We start from the raw sequence: 17,019 nt of genomic DNA on the forward strand, positions 1-17,019 counted from the left end.
CCCTGCTCTTCCTCCGCGATCGGTTATCTAGATGATACCGGTTTCCAGGAAACGAGATGAGCCAATTAACAGCCGCCATTCGCACGTATGCCGCCACTTACTCCGCGAAATGGATCGGAAATGGCCGGACGTGTATAAAGCGGGACTATTAATATCCTGTTTAACGCGTGAAATGACGAAGAGAATATATTAATAGAAGATATGAATATATATAAGCGGTGTGGACATATAACATAGGTAATAAACAGTTATTAATAGTTATTAATGTATATAAAATTGTTGTTCTTTCCGCAAGCATAACTGTTCCCTCCAAATCTCTTCAAAAATTCTCATTGCAGCAATTAATTGCGACATGAATTTATAAGAGCCATTATCATGATAATCGAAAGATATAATGTATTAAATAATAATATAACTTTTATAAAAGTCAATTTATCATACGAACGAGTAGAAAATATTTTTCCCGCGACAGACATTATTTATGATTCAACAAATATAATAAAATAATCATGCCTTCTCAATGTTATCTAATCCATCAAGCCAACTTCCTACTCTGCCTACATAAAGCTCGTTCTTTCATCCGCAATTAATTTCCAAACTTTCATTCGAGCGGCTGCTTTTCACGCGATATTAGCCCGGATCACAAACCGTTGCACTAAGTATGATAAATGGCGTTTCGTCGGTCGGACGTTCCACGCAGGCCCCCCGAGGCCACAAGTTTCGTCAATAATCGCCGCATCTGGGCTAGTCATTAGGTTCCTTTGTACAAGCTATTTGATAATTGCGAATACAACTGGAAAATCTAGAAAAAAATTCCGAAATCATTCCGTACATTTTTATAGAATACAACGCGATTTTAATTACACTGTCATTGCAGCAGCGTTTTTTTCTTCTTCATCGTCATTAAGAATGATTGAAAACTGCCGATGTCTTCGGTGCTTAGCATTTATGTAAAATGAGCACTAAATATTAGGCAGCTTATTAGAATGTCATTTTTAGACAGAATACAAATACGCGCGCATTTTGCAAGATAAGCATCGCGATGCTCACTGAGCGCTCGAATTCCCCGATGTAATGATAAACGCGATGTGCAGCTGCGTCGTCACCGTCGCCGCCGCCGCAATACAATTCCGCCCGTAAAATCCGACGCGGTGCGTAACGCTGTTATTTTGGTCGAATCGAAATAATTGGAGGTAATTCTCTGCACTGTTGTTTTTAATCGATCCCTCGACCGTTCGCCGATTACGTCGCGTCGGTGCGCGTTTGCGTTCACGATTTAATTGTAAAATCCCCGGGTATCGACGTCTGTACGCGACGCACTGTTTACCAAATCTGATAATAATGTTGTACACGTTGATGTCATTATCGCGAAAATAGAAATGATCGAGTCGGCGTCTCTTTTATTCGTGAAAACGAATTTGGCTGAAAAAGACCGGCTGCGGATTGCTGAGCAAATCATATTACACTCAATGCAACGTGTATAATAATATTGTACGATTTTTATGTTGCGAAAATATTGCGGTATACGTGCGGAATTCACGAAGAACTTATAAAAAATTTATGTGCGCTATGCGTGTAACGCTATTCTTAGTCCCCGTTATACAATAGATAATTAAATTCATTCCACGGAATATGTTGTTTTCCACGCTTTCATAAGCGATCTAATTATTTCATACGGTTTCGCTCATTACCGCACGTACCGGTCTCTAATCATGATCGAAATCCGACCAACGCCTATCCCGACTTACGCATTATGACGTCATAATTCAATCGCAAACTGTAATGAAATGATCGCTAGATATGACACAAGCTAATTCCATTCCTGGGAAGGTCAACTAGTCTCGACTCACTGAGTTTTCTATATTTCATCCAAATGATAAAATTATATAACAACAAGAAAGTACAGAGATCGTAACAGTTTCGCGATAAAATTGAATAATACTAAAAAAATAAATAAATAAATTATCTGAAATAATTTTACTTTGCTGTACAAAAATAAAAATATACAAGTAAGAAAATCTCATGTTAGTCCAGATAATGATCTTGATAATTATTCAGTATCAACAAAGTTATCTACTGAAACTCTGTGCAACAACATTTAATTAATTATGTTTACGCTCTAAGGAGCGGTCGCGTTTAAGTAGCTCGAACGTCTGGTGTCGTTAACTCGTTTCGCTATGTAGTAGTCAGAGCTGTGCAACGGTACGAAATTGTTGACAGAATCGCTAATTATCTAAAGCTATCGATGCTAGCGAAGCCGAGCTATGTTTTAACGAACATTATGCGCGAACGTGGAAAATAACGGCGCAACCGACGCGCAAATTATCCGTCCGCGGGGACAAGTTTTCGAATTAATCGACGCGGAACATTTTGATGTCCTCAGCCTTTACAAGACGCGGATCCAGCAGGTGGTTAAAGGGTTATAAATGTAGGCATAACTATGCATTACGACTGGGCATAGCAACGACGACGACCGGCGAGTCCGGCGACGCGCGGCACGCACCAAGTACCGTGTAAATGTCCATCTTAAAGGTGATATTTCAGCGCGTCCTTGAGCACTTCTCGTAGTTATCTGGGATTTCCTTCTAGAGGAAATGATCGAGAGATGTGTAAAATTTGAAAAGAAATTGCAAGTAATGTTTGATTTTATCGGAATTCTATGCAAATAATGATAACTTTTATAATAATTTTTAATAATAATAAAATTTTCAAAAGTTTGCGAACATTTACGAGTAATAAAAAGATTTAATGTTTAAATTATGTGATTTCTTAAATTTTTTAAAAACAGCTTGATACTTCGAATGCACTATTTATATTTCGCTTCATTACTTGGAATGTATGTATAAAATGTATAGAAATTACTTTTAAAGATCACATACTTTTGTTTCTAATTTTGATACGATTAATCATTTAGATAAAATATTTGAACAATGAAAAAAATTCCCAAGTAAAAATACACCACGTTCGTCGCAAATTTTACCTCAAATTACCCTGTGCGCTCTTAAAAAAAAAAAAAAAAACTCGCTTCAAAGGTCTTTGTGTAAACTCCAGCGTGGCACGTAGTACCTGCGTTTTCGAGCCGTCGAATCTATCGTGAAATCCGAGGGAAACGTGCCGATTTCGCCTTTGATGTTATCGCGATACCGCGCCAATGGTGACGTTAGAAAATCGTCGCGCACGATTATACCGCCGTCAAGAGGAGCACGTCCCGTGCCTGCACCCAGTTAATTAGGGTCTTTATAATTAGTCGCGAATAAACTCTCGACAATTACGCACGTGCGTTGCGCACTAATTAACGGGGACAATGGCCTTAGCCGCTACGTGGGTGAGCGCGAAAAAGTGCCGCGCGTATGCTTTTCTCCGTGCTTTAATTAATCGAAGCTCCTCGCGCGCGCGCGCGCGCGTGCTAATTGGAAGACGAGCCGATAAAGTTTATCTCTCATCGCGAAGCCTCTATCCCATCTATCCGTCTGATAATTTATATAATAATTAATTCGTTTCTCTCGTGCGGAATGTGACGAAAGACGTGATACCGGTTTGTCGCGCGTGATCGGAAACGTTCCAGTTTCTTTCGTCTGAAATGAAAGTCGAGCCGCCTTCTTTCGAGGATGAGAATAATTTTTAGCATTGGCAAAGAATCACAAATTAAAAAATTTTATCAAAGTAAAACGATTCTATAATTGTTTCTTGGAGCAATTATCAAGATAAATTGAGAAAGAAGATACTGTTATAAATGACAGCCTTTTATGAAGTTTGCATTAAATGGAAATCGATTCTGCACGTCGAGGCATCGTGTAAGTGATGGAAAGCGCGCTAGTTATAGAATATCCTGCATAATTAATTAGAAGCACATGGATTATATATTACCTGGATGTGGTTGGCTGCATCATTCATCATAAAGCAAAGACAGTGATATATCTTTAGTGCTTAGTAAAAAGGACTTAAGATTTTATCTAATCTAATAAGGTGATTTTACGGCGTGTAGAAAATCTTTTTATTCTAAAAAAGTCTGGTAGTCACTTTATCACAAAAGCGACACATTCATTATCACTGTCGCCAAGTTTAATGGCACGACCAATATTTCGACTTGAAACAAATGTCAAAATTTTCTCTCGTCGTTGTAAAATTTCGAATTCGTTCCTTATTTTCGTTTCGGCGCGACTAATCTAATTTCGCAAAGTATTTTCACACTTCCGTATGTCAAGCATATACATTTAGCAGTCCACGTCGCAGGGGACCCTTTGAATGTAAAATATTAATTGTGCAGAAATCCGGGCAGTACGTAGCGGGGCGCGTGATTTGCAGAGATTTCTAATTGCATTCGCGCGGTGTAATTGCGTAAGACCGCGCGATTTCTGCGAAGCAGATATTAATGATGCATTACACGGTCGAAACTGTGCTTCCGCTTTGTCGAAGACGTGTGGAGTTGAGTGTTATGAATAATGCGCCATGTGATTGTGCAATATTTATTGCTCCCGCAGAAACGTGATGGAATTGCCGCAAGAAGTGTGTCGGCACCGGAAATGAATTAAGATAATGTGCGAATCGTGGCAATTGGAATTGATATCATGTTCTAAGAGAAAAGGCGACGATATTTCTTTGCGCCTACTATTAATCTCAATAATGACAATTTTTATGCTATTATATATCTATAAGATAATAATTTCTTCGAAACATTTGTCTGATTACTTTTTCCCCGAATCGATAAGAATTTCTCTGTTTTATAGACAAGTATATCAGCGTGCTCGAAACTGTCGGATCGTTATCGGCGCTAACACAATGCGTCATAAAACTCCGAGTGCCAAAGAACTAATCCATCCCTTCGGCTAGCTGTGCGCAACCATAGCGACAAAACAGCGGCTGGAGTCGTATTTTTGCAGCGATGATCGTACGATGCGCGGCACAACGCGAGACAATAGCATCGCCCGCAGCGCGATAAAGCCGGCGACGCCATGCGTGCATTCGCTTGAACGCGCGCGTTGCAGTTGCAGCGATGTAACCGCACTTTTCACGAATGCATCTTACGTAAAGCTCACCGGTGCGAGCCATCAACGTTAACATCAAATTTATAATCCGGAATTATTTTAAACATAAAAAATATCTTATTTCTATTCATATCTACGCTTTCTTCGCTGTTTATTATTTAAGATAAACAAAAACGTAATTGTCCGTCCGAATTTTATATACTGTATTTGCAAAGTACTTAATTTTTAATAAAGCAGTTTTAGCCGCGCTGGATAAAATTTTAATTAAAAAATTCTTATTGACGTTTTTCCCGTTTTTTTTGCTTTCTTTTATTACAAAGAAAAGAAATAAAAATTTCGAATTGCTTTGTATAGTTTTGCCGTGCGGCAGTTGCGGCCCTGCGCAGTAGTCACGGACGGTGCTCGTCAGCCGAAATTCCGGCCGTTATTCGACGGGCTCGTCGGCTCGAAACGAGCTGGTTCTCACATCGGCGACGCCTATACTATTGCCGCTGTCGTTCAAAGCGCGTCCATAGCGGATACAATATGGGACTGTCCGTCACGACGGAAAACCGCGTGCTGCCGACGCGCGCTTTCGAGAGGGAGAGAAAACGCGTGTCCCGATGCCGACACACGACGACAAGACGCGACATCGCCGTTGGTGTCCTTCTCGTTTTACGGGACGCCGCGTCGAGTCGATTCGACCTGCCAATCCGCCATCATCCTTGCGAGAGAGCCGAATGCGCGTCTAGCGGCTTTTTTCCGCCGATCTGGCGTGTACATTGTGCCGAGGTAATATACGAGGGAGATATGCGTTTTCGTTTATCCGTCTTATCCGCGACAGGGCGTTTGTCACGTGTGCTTCAGTGAAACTTGTCGTTGAATCTCTCGTCAAGTCGCGACGACAACAGATTATCGGATATATTCAAAAATAAGAACGAACGTAATGTGTACAAAATAGACTGAATAACTTATTGTATATACATTTACTAATTTATCTTGACAATTAATTTTAAAAATAACTCTGATTTACGTAAATTAATTCTGATCTTTATTTGTTCCGCGCGAGAAAGCTCGATGCTCGCGAGATTCAAGTATGGACATAATGGAGAAATGTTGTTTCTTGCCGTTCTCGTATGGCAAAAGTGAAGGAAGGTAATTATTTTTACGATGAAATAACTCCCGAGCGAGTCTGCTATACGTGTTCTGAATGGCTACTACGATAAGACGAGAGACTAGCGCGGCTCCTCTAATTCATGCTAATTTCGAGGCGGAAAAAAGAACTTTTTGCATCGCTTAATTCAATTAGTTCCGCTCTTTGAATGTGGCAATTAGCATATTAACTTGACTATGCAAACCTCCCGATGCCCGCGCCCGAACGAAATTCGCGACTTTTCCACTTTTATCTCCTTGCTCGGCGTTTCGCTCATTATTGAACTTGTTTCGAACGCTATTATGATGCAAATTCAAAGTTAACAGGTTGCTTGCGACGAAAATATTGTCAAAAGTAACGAAGCGCCGAAAATCCATATTCAAAATTCAATTTGGTTGCTGCGCTGATGCCGTCCTCATAAATTTGAATAATTGAGTTGTCGGATTTTCAGGGTGGATGCCACTTTTAATGTAGTTAAGCTTTCTGCGCCATCAAGAAGGTCAATGTGTCAATCTCCGTGAAAAGACAAATAACTAATCGAATTTTCATTAACGATATGGAAAGTTAGCACATTCAAAAAAATAAAAATTATAATGCAAAGAGCAAAACTCATTATGATTTGTAGCGCTATCGGCGTACTTTACAAGCTCGACAACAAACACAAGTTCTCGAGTATCTACTTACGGATAATTTAACGAAATCGATCCCCGAAGAACGGAAAGAGTTCGACGTAATCGAGGGTCGGTCGGGAAAAGTTGCCGAACTAAAACTCTCCGGTGTGCTCATCGTCGGAAACGCGGAACGGACGTAATAATTGATCGCTCCTACTTCTTTCGGCGAGCTCTCTTTTAAGCCCGCCGCCGGCATCGTCGGCAACCTTCCATAGCTGTCTGAATGAATAACGCGCGCGCTTTTGTCCGCCTGTCGGAAAACGTTACGGTCGCTCCGCTAATAAGTCGCACGATAAAATTGACGTGAACGAGTTCCGCGGACACATGACGTTTAAAGCAGTAATTAATGTCGGCCGAACGGGATAACAGCGCAGATATTGCAAAGCTGTCTCGGCACATTAATCGGACGTTGAATACCGCGCATTGCTTTGAATACAACGTAACGTGATCCTGTAGATCTACCGAAAGAGATATTTGTGAGGAGATATCTGTACATGTTGGAATTTCGTATAACGATGATATCTTCATCATTTAGTCGTAAACTGAATTGAACAAAATAATTGGCCACAGATCCAAAAATGAAGAAAAAAATTAAATCAGATTAAATTAGTATATAAAATTAAAATAACTTCAAAATTTAATTCCAATTATAAAGTGAAAACTACACTGAACGTATTCGCTTTAAGTAATTTTATACAGAAATCGGAGTTCTTATATAAAAAAAATGTTTCAAGATAAAACCTGACGTAACTACATGTCGCTGACCTCGCTTAGGGTTATCCAAGAAGGTCATTAATCGAATGGATTGTCCTAGAGCTTATCTAACGTTATCGCAAAACGCTATAAGATTGGCGCAGATAAAAGAGAAGGGAGAAAATTCAAGCATAACATTTTTTGAAACAGCTAAAGCAGCTCTAAATTTTTCTCATTTTCTCAACTCCAAATTTCATTCGCTGAATGCAAAATGAACATCGGAGATATATTAAACATTCAATTTAAACCAAACTCAATCAGGACGAGTTTCGTGTCTAATAAGCGCAGCAATATTTCTGGTCCAAAACTCATTGAAAAGTTATCAAAATCGAACAAATTGCATCACAAATAAAATTGTTACATATAGCGACTTTTTAGGGATGCATTCGTTTCGAACGCAAATTGCATTTCGCAGCAACTGAACCGGAACGAAGCTTTACATGCAACAACAAATGGGGTAAGTTAACTCTGCGTGAGGTTGTTTAGTGCGTTAAAAATAAAATTTATTTCGCGAATTTAAAACCATTTAAATTCTCTCGGTAAATTACTTTTCGTTACATCGCGCACGACAACAGAGAGAGAGAGAGAGAGAGAGAGAGAGAGAGAGAGAGAGAGAGAGAGAGAGAGAGAGAGAGAAAGAGAGAGTTCAATAAAAGAAGAAAATTTTCGAACTGTAAATTCGGTAAAAAATCTTGTCGGTCAGTTCGATTCAAATGTGAAAAAAAGTTAACTCTGAAAAAAAACTCCCGTAATTCGCATAAACGTTTTCGTCGCCGAGAAGACAAAGGGGGAGGCAGAATGTTGCGAAGGGGTCGATTAAACGCATGCAAATGCGATTGCACATGACGACATCGCAAAGGAGTTTAATATCTGCCGTGCTTCATAAAGTCGCCTTGCGCGTGAGAGGAGGGTGAAATAAATTTCATTAAGTCATTAGAGTTTATCGTCATCGTAATTGTCGTCGAAATTAACATCGTTAATTTCGAGATAATTGCCGTATTGGCGCGTGCAGCGAATGTTCTTTCTTTCTTTCGCTTTAACGACAAGAAACGTGATCCAATTTACTATGGAAATCCTATGTCGCCTTCCCCCCCTCTTGTCGAGGAAATCAATTACGTCGAATGAATACAACATGAAGGGCGTAAAGGGTTAGTCACGAGTCCGCGACCGGTAACCGGACCCCGTTGAACGACACGGCATCGAACACAGACGCAAAGAGGGAATCTCGAGAGTAGCAAGCCGGACAGATCTGATTTGTCAGAAGGCAGGAATCACCGCTGACAAATCTCGTTACGTCTCGGCTCTGATTAGGACTCGAAGGTCTCCGGCTCTTGCGCCCAAAGTGCTATACGAACTTTTTATTCGTCATTCAATATACAGAGAAGAAAGTCACGTAAAATTAAAAAACAATTGAAAAACATCTTACAAAAGTAACAAAAATTTAACTTTAAATAAAGAATAAATTGATTAATATTAAATAATAGATAAATAAGTAATTTTGGAGTAAGCAAATATTAGATATAATTTTATTATTACAAATTATTGACGAGATTTTATCGTTTTAACAGTGAGACTTTCCTCTCAATTGAAATGTTACTATTGAAACAATAATGAAATAGCAAAAGCATCTATTTTTCGTTAAAGTTTCTTACCTTGGCGGGGTCGGATTTCTCCGGTTGCTCGTTGAAGGTCTGCGAACCCCTGGACATTGTGTTTCTCCGGGGTGTTGTCGTGCCATCTTGCGAAGGGCGCACAAACTCGATTCTACCACCCTCCACGACGATATTAGGGGCTGGTGGAAAATTCTCTGTGTTACCGACTGTATCGCAGTATCCCAAAAGACCGGCTTTCTCCCCGTACAGGGGGTGGATTTGCCTGCAACAGAGGGTAAAAGCTCGACTGGAGAATGCTTCGATAACAGCAGATGGTGCTACGGTTTGATAACAGCAGGTGATGTTGGAGAATCAATAACCTCTTAATGATACACTAATTGGCGCAATATATAGAATGCAGCTTGATATAAATATAAATACTAATCTCTTCTTATTTTTTAAATACAAAATATTCCCAAAAAGAAAGATAGAACATTCTTTTGATTACAATTAAAGACCAATGTATTTATTTACCTTTCAATCCTTTTCGTGTAAACAAGAGTGTTGTAATACTCCTTAGTCACGCATTAACATTTTGCAATTAATTCGTGCGAGTAACGGGCGATGGCCCCGTATCGACACGCGTGCACTCTAGCACGACGAAGTGTCATTGTGCAAGCGGAAAAGAGTGACCGACTTTAAGCGCTCTGACAAAGGCGATTCGTTCGACAATTCTCTTCTTCGTAGTGCACGGCACTGTCGAGCGCAATGCAGACGCGGTGACCGATATTGCACGGACAGATGCATTTGCGTATCAATGTCAATAATCTCGTCGGGGAGCGGCGTCGCGCGACAGGATTACAGAGCAGAAACCGCTCCACTTTCGACGATTATTCCCAAACCCTTTAAGTCCACCCAAGTCTTAAGTCTCTTTGCGCGATGCGTATGAAAATGCATATATACAAACGCCTGCCTCTCATCTCTCCATACCGCTTTCATCGCGCGGCGACAAAACCGTCGGATCGATAAAGAAATGTGCGGGGATTTTACAGACGAACCTTTGAAACTCGAGAGGAAGGACGAAAGAATTTGCAGTACTAGAATTTATATTAAATAACAATAAAAAAAATTACCAATTCTAAATAATAATTATAAAATAATGCAATTGATCAGAAATAAGTGAAAAGAAGAAAATAGTGAATAATAAAAGTATGTTAGTTACTTTTTCGTATTGTTTTAACGATACTGCACTTGCTCTTTTCATATCGATTTCATACTATCTGTTACACAACATAATGTAATTATCATGTAATTGTATGAGCAATTAAGTACGAGTAAACTTACCTAGGTGACGGTATGGGACGAGGCTTATCAAGCGCCAGATCCGAGCTGAGGGGCGAGTCGGGTCCGCGGCCGCTGGAAGCCCTAGAAGCAAACAGAATTATTGTTAGTTGAATTAATTGTAACAAACAAGCCAATAGTTTATCGAAAACTCTCTTGTCCACCATCAAGGTTCAATATCCTTTGAAAATTAATCGATCGATACGAGATCGATCTCCCGTTGTCAAAGATCTTTCAGATTTTTAGAATTCTTTAAGAGTCCCTACAAAATAACATAATTTATATTTTAAAATAATGCAAAATAATAATTTATAATACAAGAGATACTTGGTTAAAACTAAAAAAAGATTAGTATACATATTTTACCTACTATCATAATTTACAATGAATGCAAAATGGACAACATCAATGTTTCAATTTTATCAATTAGAGAAATCTTGAATTTCTCTTTACCATTTACAGAAATACTATCCATATTCCTTGCACTTTCCATTTCGACTTATTCACTATTACAACGTAATCACGTCTTTCCGATTTAAATCGAACGAGTCTCGATTTAACATCCGCGCGTGGATTTACGGCGGCTGATAAGCGATTAGAGAAGGACCGTTAGACTCGCGCACACATAAATTCCATACGAAGTCGCGGGAGTTCGATCGTGATGCGCTTTCGCGCGCGAATCCGAGATACTGCGCTTCTCACAGCGGGGAGTGTCGCGCGAGAGCCCGTTTGCGTTGAAGAAGTTTGAAGCTCGGGGAACGTAGTTCCACGCATTGCGTAAGAGCCGCGATTCCGTTTGTACTTTGCTCGCACGTTCACAACGACTTCAATATTCATATTTTATCCGCCAGACGACGTGATATCGACCGGTAATTCTGGCGACCGGCGCCTAACATAAACAGGCCAGACGAATAATTCATAACTGTGGAATTCGATAGAGTATTAATTTGATGGAATAAACAGTCTGGAATGCTAAATGTGCAATAAGTGCGGAATAAAATTAGATATGTCGAATAAAAGTAAAACGAAAACTTCACGATTTGTAGAAGGTATTTTTCTCTGGTGAAACATTTTGTCCCGAAAATTGAAAAATATGCGAGATATAAGAAAGAAGAAAACTCTCGAATTTTTTAAATTTTATTTAATATAACGTTAGAAATGCTATCTGATTTTTTCATCTTGTTGTGTATATTATTTTCCCGATAAAAGTATGCTGTAGAATTACTGTCTAAGATTTCCAATTCAAATCTGAAATAAAAAATCCAAGTAACGTGTCCAAATTTGCAAATTCGAAAAGTTTTTTCAATGCATATAATTGCAAAATAATTAATGTAATATGTAATATAATGTAGTTTTGAAATATTTTCACATTATTCAATTCTCTAAACATCTATAAGCAGATAAAATTTTTTAGAAGTTTATATATTTCTAATATCGATTTGTATAATAGTTGTATAAAAGAAATTTTTTAACACAATTAACATTATGCGAATTCACAAATTAGGGAAGATAATAAGACTATTATTTAATTGTTTTAGAGATTCTTCAACTATGCGTGTAATGTATTGCGTGCGTAATTTTATTGTTTTACAGAGTATGTAATTAGTTCCAAAAATGGTTATTAAATATATTGCTTATGTTCTTTAAGTATACATTATAATAATATTAGACCAAAATTAATTTAAAATCAATTTTAAAAAGTATTATCTTTCTGTAACTCGTACATAGTAAATGAAAATACTTTATTATATTTTACGTATTTTTTTACATATCAAACAGTCGCTTTAATTATCTAATTTAATATTATAAGACAATAAAAAAGAGAAAAATTATAAAAATTTATCAAATATTACATTACAGTAAATTTCTATTTCTATTGAATAGGTTCTATTAAATAAATAAATTATATTAATTTCTCTTAAAATTTCATTGTATTAATAAAAATGTATCAGTTATGCACTATATTATAATTGATACAGTATTAATCCCCAAATTGATACAAATGTTTACGATTAAAATAATTAGACATTAATACGATTTTTTCGAAATACGAATTGTTTTCAGTTATTCCAAATCATTTAAGTTATCAAAATCAAAATTATTGTTATTGCTGGCTGTGCTACTTGAACGTAGAACGTTGTCATAATCTGTTCTGGATAAATCTATGAAAATATTGAAATATGTATTAGAAGTATTAAACGCGATTCAAAGAAATTAAAATTTTATAATATAATGACGCTCATCGTCGTCGTCTCTTTAATTTTGTATCCTTGTTAATCACTCAGATATACCGTGTGTTTCTTACATTGTTGCCCAAGTCTGTTGCCCAAGTCTATACTGTTTCTTCACGTGTCTTTTTATGTAGTTTGAGAAGGTAAGCTTTAGAATCATAGTGTTAGAACTCTTCTTGCATCACACATGAAAATCATTAATCAGTTCAACATTTTTCCACCATAGGATTTTTTCAGAGATTTCGAATTGTTTAAGTCACTAATCGTTGAAGTCAAAACTGTTGTTATTGCTGGCTGGCTACTTGCAGATCCGTTGTCAAAGTCTATTCTGGATAAATTTATGAAGATTTTGAAAATATTTCTTAGAAACGAATGCTATTGTCTGGATTACAGTGTGCACATTATATATATATACACAAGCGCATTAAATGCTTTAAAAATAAAATAAAATTTTGTAATATATAAATATTAATAAAACTCACCATTTTTCTTTCTTACTTTTGTGTACTTGTCATGGTTTAGATATATCGTTTAGTTCTTGTACTGTTGCAGAAGTCTTTCCATGTATTTTATCAAGATGTCTTGACATGCTTGTTGATAAACTAAACTGTATCATATTCTTTCCTTTTCGTTTCTTACATAGCGCACATTTCACACTAAAATTATTATGCTGTGTAACATAGTTCCACGTCGAGTCATGTAAATTATCGTCTGATTCCTTTATATTATGTCGGTTTAATAAATGATATTGTAGAGAAAAATAGCTCCGGTTTATCGACATGCGCCGGTGGCATTCCGGTATTTTGCATTTAGCCTTTGAATCGTTAATTTTTTCGAAATGTTCCCATATCCAATGTTCTTGCTTCACTATCATATTAGAATGCTTTTTTTTTTAATGTTGAGTTAGGGTAGATGTATTAATATAAATTATGTTTCGTCTGTTTGGCAAACACAATTTACATACTGCTTTAAACTTGTCCTTTATTTCGAAATATTCGAACTCCCAACGGTCATTCTTTTTATTCGGATATGTAGACATTTCGTCTATCTTTTAGAACAGAGTGCTAGTAACTAACTAAGGTGAAAACGAACTGAACGATCGTAACGCAACGTCCGTGCGAATAATACAGTGTATATATTATGAGAAGTGTTTACAAACTTTTCGGCCTAGTAGCAGGCCACTCTCAATGTAATCCAGAAGAACAAAAGTGAATAATGCGATTGCTTTCTTCGCAAAATCGCGATTTACGATAAACATGTAAAACCAATAATTGCTCATATATATATATAATAATTATAAAATATATTTTGTCATGTGAAACATATGTGTCACATCTTAAATTAATATGAAACATTAATTAAACGTGATTGTACATTATTTAAGAAATGTACTTTATAATAATGATGCATGTGTGTCACGGATACACTTGTTTTCCCAAATATTTCGGATTATTTAAGTTTATAATCGTTAAAGTCAAGACCAGCGCTGCCCAATCTTTTTGTATATACAAGTTGCTTTTTTTAATAGGGTGATCTCGTGATCTGTTCATGTACAGAGGAAAAAATACAATTTGAAATATAAAATTAGAATGTGATCGTAACATTTATTAAAAGTATCAATAGAGACAGACTAAGTGTCAAAATATATAGAAGTTAATAGAAAAAAATAAATATAAAAATTAAAAACAAATTTTATAATAAGATCAAACAAAGTAAAAATGGAAATGTAAAGAAAATCTATCAAAAAACACGTCGCGATCGACTGATAGATTGCGATCGACTTAGGCACACCTAGTCAAGACTGTTGGCTAATTTCTAATTTTTTTTGTGTTTATTATGCTAGAGCGCAATAATTATTAACACAATAATATTAATAATATATATATATAAAATCTGTCATTGTTTTTTTTTGTGTATTTCTTTAAACCCAAGTGTTATTTTTTATATTGTTCTTTCAATCTCCATATGTTTCGCTATGATGTAGATTTTTAAGTGCATCGATAACAAAAGCGATATAGTAGTACCACAGATTTTATACTTCTCGTGATAATCATCTTTTTATGTACAACCTGTTAGTACATTATATAAAATTGAATTTATTTAATTTTCAATGTTCTATTTTATGAATGCCGACTAGATGTCTGATTAATTCAACTTTGTTTTTGCAATTAGTGCTTTTCTTGATTTGTCAGACACAATTTATCTACTAGTTAATGCAACGCTTCGTATTTTTCGGCCAACAGCTCTGATGTAATTGTCTGTCCTCGCGGAAATTACAGACTGATTTCGAGCAATAACTCCACAAGCAAAAGTCTATTCCAAGTGACTGCGAAATTTTATTTCTCTCGTGAGATTTAATGTCGTTTCTTCTCCTCTTGACACGCGTGCAAACCCATAAAACTCGCTGATATCTTGTTTATCACGCGACGAAATGGATTTCAATTAAATCAACATGAACAGCAATTTATATCAGTTATAAGTTCTTTATAATTGTTTCATTATTTCTCATTGTTTCTCATTATCTCTTAAAAACATCGGCGAGATTGACCGATTGTCCGGAATAAAAATTTTAGCGCTAAAATGCTTTATTTTATACTAGACACAAATTTCTGTGTAGAATGAGAAAGAAAGAAAAGAAAAACGGTTAATTAGATAGATTTAAGGTATATTGTATTTCAGACACAGATACGCGGTCAATAGATCGCTAATAGCTTTGTTTTAATCGCAGTAGAGTCACATTGTAAGCTACTTTGTGAATGATGGCAAAGTTCGTGGAATTTCTTGGTTACAAGAATGTCATCCAAAGACTTTTCTTGCAGCTGTTCTGTAGAACATGGAGGTAAAGTTAAAGCTTGGTGGACCGCTTTGGTGAAGCCAGTATTTTCGATTTTTATCACATGTAAGGAAATTGAGTTACACACACATTTGGAACACAAAATGATATTGATAAAAATTGATAAAGGCCAGGTTTCTCATCACGGATTACTGTTTAATTTGTTTTTCGATTAAAAATAAAAATACATTAATTTATTTTTTTAAATATAAAAAAACAAACCCGCATCAATATAAGTGGAAATTCTACGTATTCTATTTATTTAATCAAATTTTATAATAATAACTTGTTTAATCAATTTTTTTATGTTTAAATAGTTTTCTCAAATACTTGCATACTTTTCTAGTTTTTCTCGTAATTCCTCGCGCAGTAATATCTCGAATAAAAGATAGAACATTATAATATATATATTATAATATTGATTTTGCATTAATTTTACAATAAATTTTTTGCAAAAATCGATTAAATAATGACGACTGATTACAAACGATCGGAATGCGTCGCGACGCGAAGCGTCGCCGCGCAGCCTCGCTGCTTATGCGGATTCGCTCGACAACGGTGTTTTGCTCTCCCCGGTTCGCTCACTTCCGCTCGCAAATCCTCTCGGACCGCCGGATTTGGAGCTCTTGGCAGCCGCTCAGACGTCCGCGATGAAATATCTAGCACGAGTGACTTTGATCTTCCACGGCGCGCGCTCGAAACGGCGTGGATGCGCGAATAGCGCGGGCATGCGTGCGTATTCACGCCTGTCCACAAATGCGCGTGTATGACGCTCTGGGAACCAGGAAGTTTCAACGCGATGTATGCATGAGATGTCGTCATACCGGGTGTCAAATATCGACAATTCGCAAATGATTTCATGAACATCAAACGCGCATTTACATTTTATTGTAGTGATTAAAATTTATTGAACAAAGTGAAAGAAAAACGACGACATATATTTTACAACTTGAAATGAGAGAGAGAAAGGGAAACAGCATGATTAATTCGTCTGAACCGAACACCCGGTATTATCATTCGCACAGAACACACGCGCGACAGCTGCGTCCATATGGAAGCTCGGCGAAATCTCGTTGACCCTCTTCCACGCATTCTCACGTGGAACGGGGAGGTGGGTGAATCACCCTCGCTGAAATTCTAAAAGCGCCTGTTTCTCAAAAGTCTATTATGGAGCACTTAGAATCATGCGCCTCGGTATTTCTGCCGCACCTCGACCGCGCTTGCAGTGATCGTTGCGCGTTGGCAAGCCAACGCGCAAGCCACCTAAAAGTGCGCCGACGCTCGCGCCCGTGATTTACCGATCTGTTGATATTCGAATCCTCGCCCGAATTAGGCAAAAAGAAAAACCAAAGTCCGGCAATTAATTTTCTTCTTCGCCACTTCGGGCGATAAGTAATGATTTCTTGCGGTTCAATATCTAAATTACATTTCGCTTGATTTTTAGACTCTTCTCGCTTTTAACATCGCAAGTATTTATTTCG

General features: G+C 37.2%; 1 protein-coding gene across 9 annotated transcripts in view; it reads right to left on the minus strand.

Moving 5' to 3' along the window:
- The window catches only part of LOC105669778 (nuclear mitotic apparatus protein 1-like), a 235,651-nt gene that overhangs the window by 112,956 nt on the left and 105,676 nt on the right, over window positions 1-17,019 (minus strand). The window contains exons 1-4 of one of the 9 annotated variants that reach the window (XR_010887826.1): window positions 13,188-13,916; window positions 12,780-13,033; window positions 10,478-10,558; window positions 9,194-9,416 (exon numbers count right to left, since the gene is read on the minus strand). Coding sequence is in view for 6 of the 9 variants with exons in the window: in XM_012362895.2 (XP_012218318.2) it covers window positions 9,194-9,416; window positions 10,478-10,558; window positions 12,780-12,865 (390 nt within the window). In the remaining 3 variants the exon portion in view is untranslated. Of the gene's footprint in view, window positions 1-9,193; window positions 9,417-10,477; window positions 10,559-12,779; window positions 13,034-13,187; window positions 13,924-17,019 lie in introns of those variants that run through there. The other 8 variants (XM_012362895.2, XM_067346905.1, XM_067361295.1 and 5 more) reach the window with 8 other exon arrangements.

Source organism: Linepithema humile, chromosome 1 (assembly GCF_040581485.1).
Source record: "Linepithema humile isolate Giens D197 chromosome 1, Lhum_UNIL_v1.0, whole genome shotgun sequence".
NCBI classification, from domain to species: Eukaryota; Metazoa; Arthropoda; class Insecta; order Hymenoptera; family Formicidae; genus Linepithema; species Linepithema humile.